General features: G+C 42.9%; 2 protein-coding genes across 5 annotated transcripts; both read left to right on the top strand.

Moving 5' to 3' along the window:
* Positions 1-1,996: 1,996 nt before the first annotated feature.
* On the top strand, positions 1,997-5,403 carry LOC142946055 (mannose-P-dolichol utilization defect 1 protein-like). Of its 2 annotated transcripts, XM_076087092.1 has the most exons (7): positions 1,997-2,142; positions 3,051-3,116; positions 3,275-3,407; positions 3,516-3,601; positions 4,078-4,196; positions 4,569-4,679; positions 4,794-5,403. In XM_076087092.1, the coding sequence occupies exons 1-7, from the start codon at positions 2,016-2,018 to the stop codon at positions 4,914-4,916; spliced, it is 765 nt and encodes a 254-aa protein (XP_075943207.1). In that variant the 5' UTR covers positions 1,997-2,015; the 3' UTR covers positions 4,917-5,403. The 2 variants fall into 2 exon arrangements, with proteins under 2 accessions (XP_075943207.1, XP_075943208.1); XM_076087093.1 differs by lacking the exon at positions 1,997-2,142 and having other exon boundaries at positions 3,051-3,152.
* Positions 5,404-6,130: 727 nt separating this feature from the next.
* Positions 6,131-11,320, top strand: LOC142946056 (mannose-P-dolichol utilization defect 1 protein-like). Of its 3 annotated transcripts, none has more exons than XM_076087094.1 (7): positions 6,131-6,433; positions 7,414-7,479; positions 7,638-7,770; positions 7,879-7,964; positions 8,441-8,553; positions 9,897-10,007; positions 10,122-11,320. In XM_076087094.1, the coding sequence occupies exons 1-7, from the start codon at positions 6,307-6,309 to the stop codon at positions 10,242-10,244; spliced, it is 759 nt and encodes a 252-aa protein (XP_075943209.1). In that variant the 5' UTR covers positions 6,131-6,306; the 3' UTR covers positions 10,245-11,320. The 3 variants fall into 3 exon arrangements, with proteins under 3 accessions (XP_075943209.1, XP_075943211.1, XP_075943210.1); XM_076087096.1 differs by having other exon boundaries at positions 6,416-6,433; positions 7,414-7,515; XM_076087095.1 differs by lacking the exon at positions 6,131-6,433 and adding an exon at positions 6,453-6,539.
* Positions 11,321-17,252: the final 5,932 nt, after the last annotated feature.

The following is a 17,252-nucleotide window of genomic DNA, read 5'->3' as shown; positions in this document are numbered from 1 at the left end:
ATTTGCCGACCTCTAGTGGTTCAAGTTGTTCCCTAGCTGCAGTGACACAGAGTCAGGTCGGCACAGCTCACTCCATCACCGCACCCGACAGATGTGCAACAGACTTTATCAACGTTCCTCGAGGAATTCGCCCAGAGTGCGAGTCCAGCTGCACTGCAGGCTTTTGCAGCGTACATGCACGTGTCAGGAGTTCAGCGGGACGACAATGTTATGGGGTCGACTTTGCAGGATTCAATGGGTCTGGCACCAGCGTGTACAGACTCCCTGCTATGGTCTGCAAAAACAGAACAGGGTCAGGAGTGTGTGTGTGGGGAGAGCGTACACGTTATTTTATTCCACACCTAAAACATACCTTAAGTTATTTGTTTCCGTTCATCATCATTTCCCTGAATATGTCTGCAGATGCTATGACCAGTGGTTTTGCCGCGGCCTGCCTCAGAGCTTTCCAGGTGTCTTCTGTGGAGTTGTTGAAGACAGTAGGGGCAGGCTGAAGATCTAGATCAGGGGTGCCCACACTATTTCGGCTTGCGAGCTACTTTTAAAATGACCAAGTCAAAATGATCTACCAACATTAAAAATGCTAAATATCTATTAATATATATATATATACTGAGTATACTTTGTATTTACAATATATGTTGGCGTACCTTGCATAACTGCATGAACCCTTATGGCACAATACAATTCTGTATATTTTTGGTCATTACCTTACTCTGATGACTTGCACTGAATGGAATTGGCCAGAGTTGCATAGTCCGGACAGTAGCTGTTGGTAGCCCGCCTCAAGCAGACTTCCAAATGATCATCAGTCATGGTGGAACGGTGTTTCTTTGGAGTGTTGCGTGGGAGATCTGAAACCTCTAAATCAGGGGTCTCAAACTCATTTTCACTCTGGGCCACATCAGCATCACGGTCGCCCTCAAAGGGCAGGTTGTAAGTGTAAGACTGTAAATGTAACTACTCCTAACATATTGGTAAATAACTGTCTCTGCATTTGATTATTGTTTATTCAAGTGTAAAAATATTGTACATGCAGTTATATAAATGTAAAAATATATTTAAGCGCATTTCTGTTATTATAACTGAAATCCTTTTAATTTAGGGTTAAGAAACCCACATCGCTCTATCAAATATCAAACTATTAAAGAAAATATCAAACACAAGTTATTACAATAACTTTGTTCAAAGCATAAAATCCTTTCAAGGATGCATTTGCACAATCCAACGTGAAGTATGTCATGTGTATTAAAGCCACGTTTAAAGTATTCTTCAATGTACTCACAATACATTTCATGTCAAGTGTAGCCTACAGTAACCAGCCAAAGAGCTGTAAGTATCTCATCATTATGACTTGCTATCTCATAACTTTGACTTTCTATCTCATAATTTCGACTATTGGGATATTGTTATTATCAAATCTAACTTTACATTTTTTGATTCGCGGGCCACATAAAATGACGTGGCGGATATTGGATATTGTATTGATATTGTAACCGTAATTTAGCTGGTTGGAAAGACGGTGAAAATAGGTCTAAGACGTTCAGGCCCCATTTCAACGAGTTTTAAACCAAAAATCAACGTTGAAATCCAGGTTAGTTCTCACTGGGTTCTGTTGCTCTGTTGCAATCTTAAACATTTTTAATAAAAGTTTGACATTAATCAGTGTCGAGTGCTGTTTTGAGGTTTACACTGCCCGGTTTATGTTGATGTTTTTCGGACTTTTCCGCTTTATTGTCCAGTTTAAAACATTTGTAAGAAAATCAATCAAAAAGTAATCAAATGTTGAAATGTTACATCACTTTGACAAAGCAATTAAAATAGTTACATCACTTTGATAACGTTTTAACAGTCTTTTTAAACTAGTAATCTGTAAACACGTTTTTAAAGTGACCTTCTTCAACAACACCGCTAGCTCATAGTTGTGTTCAGCCAGCGGAACCTTTGTAATGTAATGCGAACTGGCGGACCTCCTTTAGTGTTAGACATTGAACGGAAACGTCACATCTATCACCACAATGGCGGAAGAAAGTGTTTTGGTTGAAGCGTCTTCCTTTATGGATCCCTTTAAAGGGCTTTTGTTGACATATTTTATGCCAGAATCATGCTACGACGAGTTCTTTCTCAATTTCAACTTCCTGGACGGTAAGCGGCTCATTTCTAGTTGAATACGGAAGCTCAGTGACAGAAGAGACTCTTGGAGGATGTATTGCTCAATGCGTAACGTCATAAAGCAGCTGTTATGTGAACGGTATGTACGTTCAACGTCAGGTTAGAGGAGCAGCAGACAGCTTTAGCTATTTGCTATTAATTAAATCAAAAGAAAGTAATTTACCGTAAGTAAAAACATTAAATTGGGACCTTAAAAAAACAACAAAACATTCCGGTTATTATGACATTGTGGGTCCTGTGTGAGTGACCTGAACTCTCTGCAAATAATTCCTGCTGGAAATGAATGTGTAGATGTATAAGATGCAGCACGACATCTTAAAAACACACATGTTGACTGATTTTAACTACTCAATTAAATGCATCCCATGTCAACATGTGACCAAAACAATAGCTGCGTTCCAAATCGCGCACTTTATACTTTTAGTAGATACTGCAGCTGCCCTTACAAAGTATGTGCTGTTGCATGCAGTATGCATTCAAGTGGGACATTCTACTTCCTCATAGAATTTGCTTCTTGAAATTTGACCCTCTTGCTCATGTACCTGCAGCGCAAAGGATTGTGGGTCAGAATAGCCAGAAAGGCATGCTGTCTTGCGTACTGCAGAATGCGACTGGATGCAGGAGAACATCCTGGAATGTTCTGGGATACTGCATTTGACACCATATTGGGCCATGCTAAATATCTTTCTGGCACACTAACTAGTATGGTAGACACACCGTCCTGCAGCTCCAAATACTGACTACAGCTCCACATGAAGATTCATCCACTGCTGAAAATAGTCCCTAAACATGTTTCCTGTGTGTGTGTGTGTGTGTGTGTGTGTGTGTACTTTGATGTGATTTATGACATTCAGCTAATCTCTTTTCATATTTTGTTGTAGTACCATGTCTGAAGATTATACTGAGCAAAGGCCTGGGGATCGGCATCATCCTGGGATCAGTGATGGGTAAAACACCTCACCTCCACTCTTCATGATTCATAAGTCAGTTGGACTCCTGATTTAGGTTGAGTTTAAGATTTAGATGAATCACTGATCGTGTGGTCCATTTGAAGCCTTCTACTTACCGAGTAGTCTCTCTCTCTCTCCTCCCTCCTTGTTCACAGTGAAGCTGCCTCAGATCTTCAAGCTGATGGGAGCAAAGAGCGCTGAGGGGCTGAGCTTCCACACTGTGCTGCTGGAGCTGCTGGCCATCACAGGAACAATGGCCTACAGTATCGCCAACAAGTTCCCTTTCAGGTTGGGACCAAATGCAAATCAACTCTGTGAAGTAGAGCTGCAGCGCTCTGACTTTTTTGTGTCCCATGTTAAGTAAGAAGTTGAGTAACAGTGTGAATGTTTCCTCAGTGCCTGGGGGGAGGCTCTGTTCCTCATGCTGCAGACAGTCGCCATCGGCTTCCTCATTCAGCACTATGGAGGAAGAACCAGCAGAGGTACGACTTACCTAAGGGTGGACGCTCACGTGCACTAATGTGCCCTAGAAGGCAGGCGTGGCCGTCGGCTATGAAAACAAACACAGAGAAGCTCAGATAACAAAACACACAGAGGGAGAGCGGCTCAGGCAGACATTACTCCACTATAGCTTTACACAACTAGTAGTTGTTTGCTGCTATATTAATGCTCTGAATGTCAGATTTAGCACAAGACTCACTGACAACAAAACTATTGCGAAACAAAATATTTGGTGCAGGGTACCCATGGCTACATATTTGTCTCTCGCCCATCATGTTAAAGTAAGAAGAAATGTACATAGTAAATAACCATTTTACTACTATAATATAGTCTGGGCTAGTCTAAACTGGCTACAACCCGCCCCATAGGAATCTTTACATTGTGAAATAAAAGTGAACCAAACCCAGAGAAACTCAAAGCCGGATTGAGTCCTTGGACATTGTCTCCTCTCTCCCAGGTCTCCTGTTCCTGGTTGTGTATTTTGGCCTGCTGGTCCTCGTGCTGTCTCCAGTCACTCCCATGTCAGTGGTTACCTCCTTACAGGCCTCTAACATGCCAGCCATCATCGTCGGCAGGGTGAGGCCACACAAGTCTAATACATTTATAGTGATATATAATGAATCAATTCTATTTTTCGCATCATATTTGGCGGCGGACATTTCGGTCTGCTCATCAGTGCTGTGTTCATCTGTGTTTAACTATCTATTGAGACGGGTTTTTTCAGAATGAATGACTAATATTTTTGAGAGTAATTAACTAGTATTAACAGTAATCCGTTGATCGTTGCTTGTTTCCATAGTTAAAGTACAAACAGGAACTAATGCAGAATGACTTTCCATGTTGTGAACTTACCAAAAATGTAAAGGAAAGTAACTAATGCAGATGTGCGAACACACACACACACATAACGCAGGAGAGACTGACGGTGTGTGTGTGTGTTTGTCTCAGCTGATCCAGGCGGCCTCTAACTTCCGTAATGGGCACACTGGCCAGCTGTCTGCTGTCTCTGTCTTCCTGCTGTTTGCTGGATCCCTCGCTCGCATCTTCACCTCACTGCAGGTAAGAGGACTGTGTGTGTTTCCCGCCGTAATATGTTGAAAAGTACTCTCTTATTATCAGCCTGCGTTCACGTCGCACAAGTAAATAGTTTTGAGCCATATCGCCTTCTTACAGGAAACTGGAGACACTCTGATGGCCCTCACCTACGTCATATCCTCCGCCTGTAACGGCATCATCTCCCTGCAGGTTCTCTACTACTGGAACAGCTCCCCAGAACGCAAGAAGAAGAGCGAGTAGGCAAAGGACACTAAGCTTCAATCATAGAGCAGCACGTTTCTTTCCATAGCCAACTTTTAGACGTTCTCCAAGAGGTGTCTTCAAAACTTGAACTAATTGTACAGAGTCACAGAGGAGTGCGGGGACATTGGATCTGCTGGACAAACATTTGACTTTTAAAGCAAGGACTAAACAGAACATGCCAAGTATATCTTCCATGTGGGCCCGCTGGCTTTATGTCGCTGGGTCCAGACTGCCCCGCTGTGTAATACACTGAGATTACATTCCTCTCGATCCTCATCACTGTCAGGCTCCGTTCACACTGGTGTGTTCAAATGTTTGGGAACATTTAGTGTACTTGTATTTTTTTTATCCCATCCAGGGCCTCCGATTACCGTTGTCATCATCACGGTTATTTTTGTGGAAATGATTTGAAACAGTTTTGACCTTGGATGCCTGTAATGATATGTTGTTTCATCATTTCCCATAAACATAATTCCACACCAGCCCCCATAATTGTAAGGTCCCTTCTGTGGTCTGTATTAAGAGGTGGCTTTATGGGGTGACATTGATGCTACATGATGGCTCACATTTCCAAATTTGTACGATATGATGCAAATTTCCACTTTTTCGTGACGTGAGTGGAAATGATACAAATACAGTTTACAAATGTAGTGATTACTGAAAGTGAATACATATTTCTGACCATATTTCCCCTAAACTATGAAGCGTCCTCTAACCAGCTCCGTGACAACTTTGTGTCCCGAGGGTCAGCATGTAACATGCTAAAAAGATAAGATGACTGGAAGTAATGCACGGCTGACACATCAGAAAGTTACATATCTCTAGAGGCCTTTCTCCAGGTTTTTAATTGGGTAAACACAGACACTAAATGCCAACACTAACATGGCAACATGCTCACATGCTGACCTTTAGCAGGTATAATGTTTACCATGTTCACCACCTCAGTTTAAAGGTGCAAGATTAGGAGCATTTCCGTTGACGACGAGCCGGCAGCTAACGGGGGTAACAGTGCAAACAATGGTGAAAGTGGTGACAGAGTGTTAAACTGAAGGGGGAACCGGAGGATGGGTGCTAAGCTTCTGTTGGTTGGGACCAAGACGGCAACCTCCATCTATTAAAAGTGAGCCAATGCGTAAGTGCCTTAAACTTGCATTCTCTTTCCTCGCCATCAGGCGGCGACTCCTCTGGTTGTTCAAAGAAGTCTGACTGTGTGGAAGTCTATGAGAAAATGACTACTTCTCACTTGATTTGTTACCTCAATCAACACTGTAAACAATGAGTTTATGGTATCATTCTCTAGTTTCAAGTCTTCTTCAATATACAGCACGAACTGGCGGACCTCCTTTAGTGTTACACATTGAACGGAAACGTCACATCTATCACCACAATGGCGGAAGAAAGTGTTTTGGTTGAAGCGTCTTCCTTTATGGATCCCTTTAAAGGGCTTTTGTTGACATATTTTATGCCAGAATCATGCTACGACGAGTTCTTTCTCAATTTCAACTTCCTGGACGGTAAGCGGCTCATTTCTAGTTGAATACGGAAGCTCAGTGACAGAAGAGACTCTTGGAGGATGTATTGCTCAATGCGTAACGTCATAAAGCAGCTGTTATGTGAACGGTATGTACGTTCAACGTCAGGTTAGAGGAGCAGCAGACAGCTTTAGCTATTTTCTATCAATTAAATCAAAAGAAAGTAATTTACCGTAAGTAAAAACATTAAATTGGGACCTTAAAAAAACAACAAAACATTCCGGTTATTATGACATTGTGGGTCCTGTGTGAGTGACCTGAACTCTCTGCAAATAATTCCTGCTGGAAATGAATGTGTAGATGTATAAGATGCAGCACGACATCTTAAAAACACACATGTTGACTGATTTTAACTACTCAATTAAATGCATCCCATGTCAACATGTGACCAAAACAATAGCTGCGTTCCAAATCGCGCACTTTATACTTTTAGTAGATACTGCAGCTGCCCTTACAAAGTATGTGCTGTTGCATGCAGTATGCATTCAAGTGGGACATTCTACTTCCTCATAGAATTTGCTTCTTGAAATTTGACCCTCTTGCTCATGTACCTGCAGCGCAAAGCATTGTGGGTCAGAATAGCCAGAACAGCATGCTGTCTTGCATACTGCAGAATGCGACTGGATGCAGGAGAACATCCTGGAATGTTCTGGGATACTGCATTTGACACCATATTGGGCCATGCTAAATATCTTTCTGGCACACTAACTAGTATGTTAGACACACCGTCCTGCAGCCCCAAATACTGACTACTGCTCCACATGAAGATTCATCCACTGCTGAAAATAGTCCCTAAACATGTTTCCTGTTTGAGTAATATTTGTTGAAAGCTACATTGTTTTTGTGACTGATTTGGTGTGTGTTTGTATGTGTGTGTGTGTGCGTGTGTGTGTGTGTGTGTATGTGTGTACTTTGATGTGATTTATGACATTCAGCTAATCTCTTTTCATATTTTGTTGTAGTACCATGTCTGAAGATTATACTGAGCAAAGGCCTGGGGATCGGCATCATCCTGGGATCAGTGATGGGTAAAACACCTCACCTCCACTCTTCATGATTCATAAGTCAGTTGGACTCCTGATTTAGGTTGAGTTTAAGATTTAGATGAATCACTGATCGTGTGGTCCATTTGAAGCCTTCTACTTACCGAGTAGTCTCTCTCTCTCTCCTCCCTCCTTGTTCACAGTGAAGCTGCCTCAGATCTTCAAGCTGATGGGAGCAAAGAGCGCTGAGGGGCTGAGCTTCCACACTGTGCTGCTGGAGCTGCTGGCCATCACAGGAACAATGGCCTACAGTATCGCCAACAAGTTCCCTTTCAGGTTGGGACCAAATGCAAATCAACTCTGTGAAGTAGAGCTGCAGCGCTCTGACTTTTTTGTGTCCCATGTTAAGTAAGAAGTTGAGTAACAGTGTGAATGTTTCCTCAGTGCCTGGGGGGAGGCTCTGTTCCTCATGCTGCAGACAGTCGCCATCGGCTTCCTCATTCAGCACTATGGAGGAAGAACCAGCAGAGGTACGACTTACCTAAGGGTGGACGCTCACGTGCACTAATGTGCCCTAGAAGGCAGGCGTGGCCGTCGGCTATGAAAACAAACACAGAGAAGCTCAGATAACAAAACACACAGAGGGAGAGCGGCTCAGGCAGACATTACTCCACTATAGCTTTACACAACTAGTAGTTGTTTGCTGCTATATTAATGCTCTGAATGTCAGATTTAGCACAAGACTCACTGACAACAAAACTATTGCGAAACAAAATATTTGGTGCAGGGTACCCATGGCTACATATTTGTCTCTCGCCCATCATGTTAAAGTAAGAAGAAATGTACATAGTAAATAACCATTTTACTACTATAATATAGTCTGGGCTAGTCTAAACTGGCTACAACCCGCCCCATAGGAATCTTTACATTGTGAAATAAAAGTGAACCAAACCCAGAGAAACTCAAAGCCGGATTGAGTCCTTGGACATTGTCTCCTCTCTCCCAGGTCTCCTGTTCCTGGTTGTGTATTTTGGCCTGCTGGTCCTCGTGCTGTCTCCAGTCACTCCCATGTCAGTGGTTACCTCCTTACAGGCCTTGCCATCCGGCATCGTCGGCAGGGTAGGCGGAGGCCACAGAATTCGAATACATTTATAGTAATATATAATGCAGTGGCGGGCCGTGCATTTTATACCTGGGCCTTCACTGCTGTCCTGCAGCTGAAATACCACCTCATAACCTCATGATGGCGCCACAGCTACGGTTATTATTTGTTTCTAGGGCTGTAACTATTTACGTATACGTATTAAAACCGCTCGGTACGAGGCTTATAAACCGAACAATACGTTTGAATAATATTCGTGCATTTGGAAAATGCAGAAGCTGAAATCGTGGTGAATATGTTTTCTGCGCTCATGTAGGACAGTGGTTCTCAACTGGTCTGGCTGCAGGACCCACCATCACCCCTTAAAAACAAGCCACATCCGCGACCCACATTCTGCCACACACTCAAGGGGACAGGCCATTCAGATATTAGATATAAAAAAACAAACGCACTTGACTTACCAAACTCCATGCTCCTTTCTTTGTTGACAAAGAGTTTCATCCCAGTTAAATGATCCCAACTCACAAATCAATTTCTCCTCCTCCTTCAGCCATTGAGTGTTTAAAAAACAAAGCTAGGTAAAAAAAAAAATAATCTACACCAAGCAAAATGCAAAAAATGTCATCATTTCTTCCATGCATGTCAAAGAATACGCCCAAGGTGTCAAACTGATCTGATTGGTTGAAGACAATGACAATCAACAATATCGTCCCCATTCACTTAAACTGCACATGGATGCACTTGTGAGTCTGCAGGCCTCAGGCCTCTGTTCTTACCTAGAGACACAGAGGTGAAATCTGATTGGATAAAAGCTCTACTTAAAACAAGCTGCACTGTAAGCAGAGCAACTGAGGAAGACAGGAGCTGTGCAATGAGAAAATAAGATAATGAGAAAAATATTTTTATAAATTATAATACATGTAGTGTATTTAAGAAAAAATATTAAATTATAAAATAGCTATAACTTTGTAATTCTGTTTAGGCCAGCAGAGAAGGCCTTGCAGGCCCTGACGGCCCGCCACTGATATAATGAATCAATTCTATTTTTCGCATCATATTTGGCGGCGGACATTTCGGTCTGCTCGTCAGTGCTGTGTTCATCTGTGTTTAACTATCTATTGAGACGGGGGTTTTTCAGAATGAATGACTAATATTTTTGAGAGTAATTAACTAGTATTAACAGTAATCCGTTGTTCGTTGCTTGTTTCCATAGTTAAAGTACAAACAGGAACTAATGCAGAATGACTTTCCATGTTGTGAACTTACCAAAAATGTAAAGGAAAGTAACTAATGCAGATGTGCGAACACACACACACACATAACGCAGGAGAGACTGACGGTGTGTGTGTGTTTGTCTCAGCTGATCCAGGCGGCCTCTAACTTCCGTAATGGGCACACTGGCCAGCTGTCTGCTGTCTCTGTATTCCTGCAGCTTGCTGGATCCCTCGCTCGCATCTTCACCTCACTGCAGGTAAGAGGACTGTGTGTGTTTCCTGCTGTAATATGTTGAAAAGTACTCTCTTATTATCAGCCTGCGTTCACGTCGCACAAGTAAATAGTTTTGAGCCATATCGCCTTCTTACAGGAAACTGGAGACACTCTGATGGCCCTCACCTACGTCATATCCTCCGCCTGTAACGGCATCATCGCCCTGCAGGTTCTCTACTACTGGAACAGCTCCCCAGAACGCAAGAAGAAGAGCGAGTAGGCAAAGGACACTAAGCTTCAATCATAGAGCAGCACGTTTCTTTCCATAGCCAACTTTTAGACGTTCTCCAAGAGGTGTCTTCAAAACTTGAACTAATTGTAGAGAGTCACAGAGGAGTGCGGGGACATTGGATCTGCTGGACAAACATTTGACTTTAAAGCAAGGACGTGAACAGAACATGCCAAGTATATCTTCCATGTGGGCCCGCTGGCTTTATGTCGCTGGGTCCAGACTGCCCCGCTGTGTAATACACTGAGATTACATTCCTCTTGATCCTCATCACTGTCAGGCTCCGTTCACACTGGTGTGTTCAAATGTTTGGGAACATTTAGTGTACTTGTTACCGGCAGCAGACCTAGGGGAAATCTGGACCGGCAGCAAAGGTTACACAGGCTAGCAAGCACTGTGTAGCCAACTGATCTAACTGTGGATTAATACAGAGAGAGGACCAACGTTAGCGTCATGCTCAGGCCAGAGCTAGTTTTATTCTGAGCTGCGCATGAGCGGAGCCTGTAGCTACGGTCTCTCTAATGAAGGGGTCTTCAATGTTTTTCAGGCCAAGGACCCCCAAACTGATAGAGAGATGGAGCAGGGACCCCTGACTATATACAGTATATTGTATACAATTGTGTTTTATATTAAACTGGGCCTAGTGCCATGTATAAACATACCTTGTTATTGTGCATTCAATACTAAGCTATTCAAATAATACACAGGTTCATATATTCATGTTGTTATGTGCAAGGTACAGTGAGTAGGGTGGCCGTGCCACTGCCATGCATAAACATACCTGTTATCTTGCATACAATACTGAACTATTCAAATAATGGACAGATTCATGTTTGGAAAAAAAAAATATTTAAAAATAGTAAAATTGTCTAATCAACCAAATATTTGCGGACCCCCTGTTGAAGACCTCTGCTCTAATGGATCCACAGCAGCACCAAAGCGCCATCTACTGACGTGATCGTGTATTACCTCGATATAAAGTCTGAAGAGTGTTAGAATAGTTTAATTATTAATAAGAAAGATAGGGGGGGGGACTTTAATAAAAACTAAATATGTAGCATTTCCAACCTACTACACTCTTGTATTTTTTCCCATCCAGGGCCTCCGATTACCGTTGTCATCATCACGGTTATTTTTGTGGAAATGATTTGAAACAGTTTTGACCTTGGATGCCAGTAATGATATGTTGTTTCATCATTTCTCATAAACAGAATTCCACACCAGCCCCCATAATTGTAAGGTCCCTTACAATAACACATGAATGCAGTTGATACCTTGTTGCCCTCTCGACAGGAGCTTAACTCCCGCTATACTCTCCCTCTTCGTCCTTGTTACTTGTTTATCTTCCGCGTTGTTTATCTTGGTGTTAACATGTCTGCACTATTCACCTTTATCTATCAAATTAAGTACATAACCTGCGTCAAATGTATTTTCAAAATAAAAGCCCGTCCGTGTTCATGGGAAATAAAATATAAATACAAATACATTACATGCACAAATGTAACACATTAAATGTCTTGTATGTCTTAGTATGGCGTCAGTCAGAGATATAACTAAAGGAATGGAGGTGGAATGGTGTTTGTATCTTATTCATTCGACTTCTTACCTTATAGGTTGTAACAAATTCCATAGAGAATGAATAGAGAGTATGCAAATGAGAAGAACTTAAAAACTAAAAATAATTTCAAAATTCTGTACACAATCTTTAAAGGTGGTAACAGTATCTATTATAGTGGCGATTGGGATGTGTAGTTTAAACATTATAAATTGAGATATATTTTTGAAATGTTGAGCTCCGTGGAGTTGATGGAGCCTAAAGTAGGCTTTATATATATTTTTACTTACATATATTTACTCCTCCCTCCCCCTCTAACACCATCCCCAGAGTTGTTTCATTTTGCACATTTGAGGGTGGGTCAATACATTGATGCATTTCATCCCTTTTTGCTGTATTTTGCGCTGTAAAATACTTCTGTTGCGACCATCATGATAAATTATAAAACAATCAACACATTCTCACTCCCATCTCCTCACCCAGTGGCCCTACACTTCAGAGTATGACGCTCTATGTGCCCCTCTAGTGTCCGTTTTTGGAGTGGCAGGGACTGCATGTCATTTCCACCTGTTACATGCATAGTGTTATTTCAAAATAAACTTCCATCTTTGCAGGAAGTTAGGTTTTGGCAGCAAATCTACTTCGTTTGGTTTGGTCTACTTCGATTGACGTTGGCTTGACCGACTAACGAGTCAAGTGACTAATGACTGATTTGACAAAATAAGTCAGCGCTGACTTTTTAGTTTCACACGAGACACACACTGCGGCCTCCTGGGTGAGCAGAGTTTACAATGGAGTTAGTTGGTAGCTACAGACGCTAAAGGGTGCCTCTGTACGTCTGAAGTTTGTTTGATTTTAAAAACAAGGTTTTGTTTTATTCTACCTCGGATGAGGGTATCCAAAAAACAAAAGCTCCTTTTTAAGACTTGTGCCTGTACTAACAACACCCCTGGTCCTGATACCACAGATGTTAAACCACCTAAGCCTCCTCAGCAAGGTCAGTCAACTCTGACCCTTCTTGTACAGGTCCAAACATATAAACAGGCCCGTCCAGGTGAGCATGGGCACAGACAAGTGAATAGTTTGGGGCAAGAGGGACAGTAGGGTTGGGGGGAGGGGGGGCAGAGACCCCACATTCAGAGCTGCTGAAGAAAGGATTCAACTAACACTGGCCATCAGACTGTATTTTCCACGGTGTGAGAAGATGATGTGGACGGAAACGCCACTGGGGCATATTCACACGTCACTCACTGACCGCCGGTTACCATGGCTTGACTTGTCGCCCCTACAGAGGCGAGACCCTTACCTGTTGCCAGTCACTCTCTCAGTGGGCTCTTGGTGAGGGTGCCGTGGGTTCAGATGTCTTCGGTCTCGGTAATCAGATAAGCCGTGTGCACAACAGGGGGGTGTCACACAGGAAAAGGAAAGTCTTTTCTCCTCACTTGAAGACATGTCTCCTTTCCTCTCCGTCCCGGTCCGTTCCCCTTCGATTAATTAGAATAGTGAGGGACCCTTCACCACTCTGATGGCAACAGAGTTAATGTAGTTACCACTTGAGACAGCAGAGGCTGCTGTTGCTGTTGACTGGGAATGAACCCGGACTGAAACACTGCATCTTTCTTCCCTCACCACTCACTGTTTCTGCCTTTATTTTTTTTTAAACTTTGCACACTTTGCAGTACCATCATGTTCCACTACTTCTGCTGCAATGCACAGTTTAAGAGCAGCTAATGAGCACTTTCTGTTTCTTCCATCTTTAGTTTGTGAGTGACTTAGGAGCTCAGAAGTCTATAAATGATATCTATATGCCAACAGTAAGTACATAATGAGGAAAGGTTTGTAATGAGCATGTCTCGAGTGGCAGGATGAGGACAATATCCACTCATGGCGACTAAAGCGTAGTTCAGCTTCAGTATGGTTGTGTTGAGTTACTTCACAGCATTTGGTTACGGTTAGGAAAAGAGTTTAATACACGGTGTGTTTAATGCAACATTGTTGGCTTATCTATAGTGTGCTATCTAACAAGCTGACTTTACTAAAGAACACATTCCTAACGTGTCACAGATGAAGCTAGGAGAGTGATTCAGCCGAGTGTCAAACTAAAAAGAGATGAATCCACCTCAATTGTCCCTCCAGCTCCCTAACAGTCAAGATGCAACACAGTTATAATGTTTTTAATAGATTAAATCAGGAACCAATCTACAGTATGTTCTCACACCTAATATCCCCCGCAGACACACATGTACTTTGTATCTTGTGTATGTTTATGTGGATGCATTTGTGGACGTATTTTAGATGATTTTCTTTCCTTTTTTATTTTATTTCTCTCTATTTCTATTTTTTTTTTATAACCTCCTGTGGATAGGTGTTGTAAATTAGCGTTTTGCTACAAACACTTTACACAGTGCATGGTCCTTTTGCATAAATGTATGCTACAATTCTAATGCTACTGTGACGTCCACACCACATATACTGTAGATGAAAAAAAATAAGTGTCGGACAAGATAACAAAAAAACGAGGATTTATTCATCTGGTATGGATCATAACATATCGGTATGGAATTAATTTGTAGTTGCTCAGATTCAAAATGAGACCAAACTTTTGACAGTGTTTGAGCGACAAGAAAGGCCAAAATGAAGCCTGCAACAGACTTAGTATGTTTTCAGGCCGGCCGATTGCCGGAAATGCCTTTTGATTCTGTAGCACTTGTCAGCGGTCAATGACGGTACAAAATGTCAATAAAATGTGTTTTCTAAAAGTGTGAATCACTCACACACGCATGTCCGACCGAATACATAATCTCCTGGTGGAAATAATAATAAGCAATTTAAAGTAAAGTGCCTTAAAGAAAAAACAAACGAAATGCACATTTTGTACCACAGTTGTTTAAAGCCATCGAGAGATGTTGGCCAATATGGATGCCAGAGGGTGTGTCGCATCACCTGCGTCACCATTCTACTCTCTGTTGAACAACCTTTTCTTCACCATGCTAACGGGTGTGTGCCGGAGTTCAGGCAAGGGACAGGGTAGGTTGGCTGCCTGGGATCAACAGCAGCGTTTCGTTAAAAAGGAAAAGAAAGGGAAACTTCTTTTAATGAGAGAGATGGGTGAGGGGGTGAGGGGGTGGGAGGGCCGAGTAGCCGCAGGCTGGCTCATGTCTGATTGTGGAGCGGAGATGGTGCAGATTGGTGTGTTCGCTGGGCCCGATCACCTGCCACTTTTCATCTTGGGAGGTCTTTCTTCCCTCGTTAGCGTCAGACTAGGCTCACCACTCCACTGCTGCTCTGTGCTAACCTCGCTAAAGCTTTTAGGTACAGGTGAGCCACGGGTTACCCGTCATAAGATTACAACACTCTAAACTGGACTCACATGGTAAAATAAATTATAAAGATGAATAGTGATATCAACCCTGAAGTGAAACAAATGTCCTTAGCCACTCTACCTGCTCGACCTGCTAGCATAATTAAACATGGGGAAACATTTTTTATTCCCTTTAAATCTAACATTTGGAGGGGAGGTTAAGGCCTTTGTTCAGACTTCTGAGGCATCTATGAGCAACGTTTTGAAGATAATGTGAGGGTTCCTGTTGTTTGGCCGAGAGGGCCTTGAAATCTCTATCGCACCTGCGATCTGACTTATGTGTGGGCTCTTCATATCAGACTCATCAACAAGCTGCGTTTAACCATCTCGGACAATCTGCAAAAAAAAAAAACATGCTGAATGGAGTGGAGGAGAATGGAAACACTGATGAAGATGAAGTGCGCCGACACTCCTTTCATCCGCCCGAAAGGCTTCATCGCCGAGGTTCACGGTGAGTGTGGTAAACATGTGTTTATCAGAGCATCTAGACACGCAGGGCGTTTTCACAGCCATACACGATACCGGTCAAAGGGCCAATACTGAGAACAGCAGCTCCGCCTCGAGCCATTGTGCTACTATTGCTAAATCTATATGTATTTTCTGTCCTCGCTTGTTATGAAATGTTGGATTATGTCACCTCTTGGAACCTCAAGCAGTTAACTGAGCGGTTCAGAGGGAAAACATTAGCCTGACGCTGCTTTTTGGCTTGTAACTCTACAAAGTTACATTTGGCAACCAACTCTTGGCCTTTGGTTGCCATCAGTGGCAACGGCGGGACTGCAAACAGCAAAACATGCACCACAAAGTAAATGCATTTTTTAACATTTGTTGCATTAGTGATATTTAAATATTGCTGTAACAGTCAGAACGGGAACCAGACAATGCTGCACGTGCGTTGGTGAGTGAACTTGGGTGTGTACAGGCGTCTCTTTCAGGAACGATAGAAGAAAAGTTCAAGTAAAGTTGCTTGACGGCATTGTCAACGTCACGGACGCACAAGCAAATTGAGAGGAAAGAACCAGATGAACCTGAACGAACAGGGATAATGTGGGAGGCAAAGTAATCCGGCATCTTTGAGCTGGACAGAAAATGATTCTGCAAAGCCAATGACTCAACACCTCAATAAGCCACGCTTCATGTTCACTAGTTCAAGGTAGCGCTCACATAATGAGGCGGAGGCTGCAAAAGCTGGCACACCCATTGACGGGCCCGTAAACACCGCCACATGCAAGATTTTCATTATGAAGCTAAAAATAGCAATCGTGTTTTCAAGTTTCGGCAACCAAGAAGCTGATGCCCACTTCTGAAAGTCAACGTTGAGTCCTGCTACAGGCCACATGTTTGTACTAATTCAAGCCCTTCTGATATACTAACGCTGTCAGTCTCCGTCTCTGCGGATTCCCACAAACGTAGCAAACACCTGTGGTCACATTAATCATAGTTGGTTAAATCTTTGGGCACACAAACACAGAAAACAGAAGCTTTGCCGCTCCTTCCTCCAGCCACTCCTCCCACACATCCACCTTTCTCCTCACCTCAGGGTGTGCCTCTCCCCACCTTCTGCACACACATACCTCATTAGGGTTACCTGTCAGTCAAGTCTTTCATGGCTTAGCAAACACTTCCCTCTATTAGTGGCGGTGGGGCCTGTATCTGCTGACAGCCCTGCTGGCCGTCATGGTGGTCCGTCCGATTCAGAGACTCCCGTTTCTGAAAAACGGTTCCGCTTCGAGTCCTGCAAGTGTGTTGTCTTTTCGTAAACGTTGATTCGTTTTTTTTTATGTGGTGGAAGGCATGCTCCAACCAAACACATGTGTTTTAGTAGAAAATTGTTGTTTGCACACGTGTGTGTCCCCCCCCCTCTAATGGAGTATGTGACCTCTGCAGTTCTCAGACAAAACAATGATTCCTATCGCACCTTTATCCCGCTCAGCCTCGCTGTGTGCGTGTGCGTGCCCTCCCAGGTATTGCGTGCCACCCGCTTGCACGCTCAAAAATGCGGCAGATCTTGTGTTCATGGGCTGACGTTCATCACAAGTGAAGCGGAGAGCTGTCGAAACGGCAGACGCCCACCTATTCACCT

This window comes from Anarhichas minor, unplaced genomic scaffold (genome assembly GCF_050575085.1).
Source record: "Anarhichas minor isolate MPS153535 unplaced genomic scaffold, ASM5057508v1 ptg000009l, whole genome shotgun sequence".
NCBI classification, from domain to species: Eukaryota; Metazoa; Chordata; class Actinopteri; order Perciformes; family Anarhichadidae; genus Anarhichas; species Anarhichas minor.
The sequence above is the reverse complement of the archived record's forward strand: the minus strand, read 5'-3'. Positions and strand labels throughout refer to the sequence as shown.

What these genes read in the sequence shown, in the direction of transcription:
- LOC142946055 (XM_076087092.1), top strand. Translation starts at nt 2,016, where the DNA reads ATGGCGGAAGAAAGTGTTTTGGTTGAAGCGTCTTCCTTTATGGATCCC. An exon ending in CAATTTCAACTTCCTGGACG is followed by an intron (nt 2,143 to 3,050) that starts GTAAGCGGCTCA and finishes ATTTTGTTGTAG; the next exon opens with TACCATGTCTGAAGATTATA. An exon ending in TGGAGGAAGAACCAGCAGAG is followed by an intron (nt 3,602 to 4,077) that starts GTACGACTTACC and finishes CCTCTCTCCCAG; the next exon opens with GTCTCCTGTTCCTGGTTGTG.
- LOC142946056 (XM_076087094.1), top strand. Translation starts at nt 6,307, where the DNA reads ATGGCGGAAGAAAGTGTTTTGGTTGAAGCGTCTTCCTTTATGGATCCC. An exon ending in TGGAGGAAGAACCAGCAGAG is followed by an intron (nt 7,965 to 8,440) that starts GTACGACTTACC and finishes CCTCTCTCCCAG; the next exon opens with GTCTCCTGTTCCTGGTTGTG. An exon ending in CATCCGGCATCGTCGGCAGG is followed by an intron (nt 8,554 to 9,896) that starts GTAGGCGGAGGC and finishes TGTTTGTCTCAG; the next exon opens with CTGATCCAGGCGGCCTCTAA.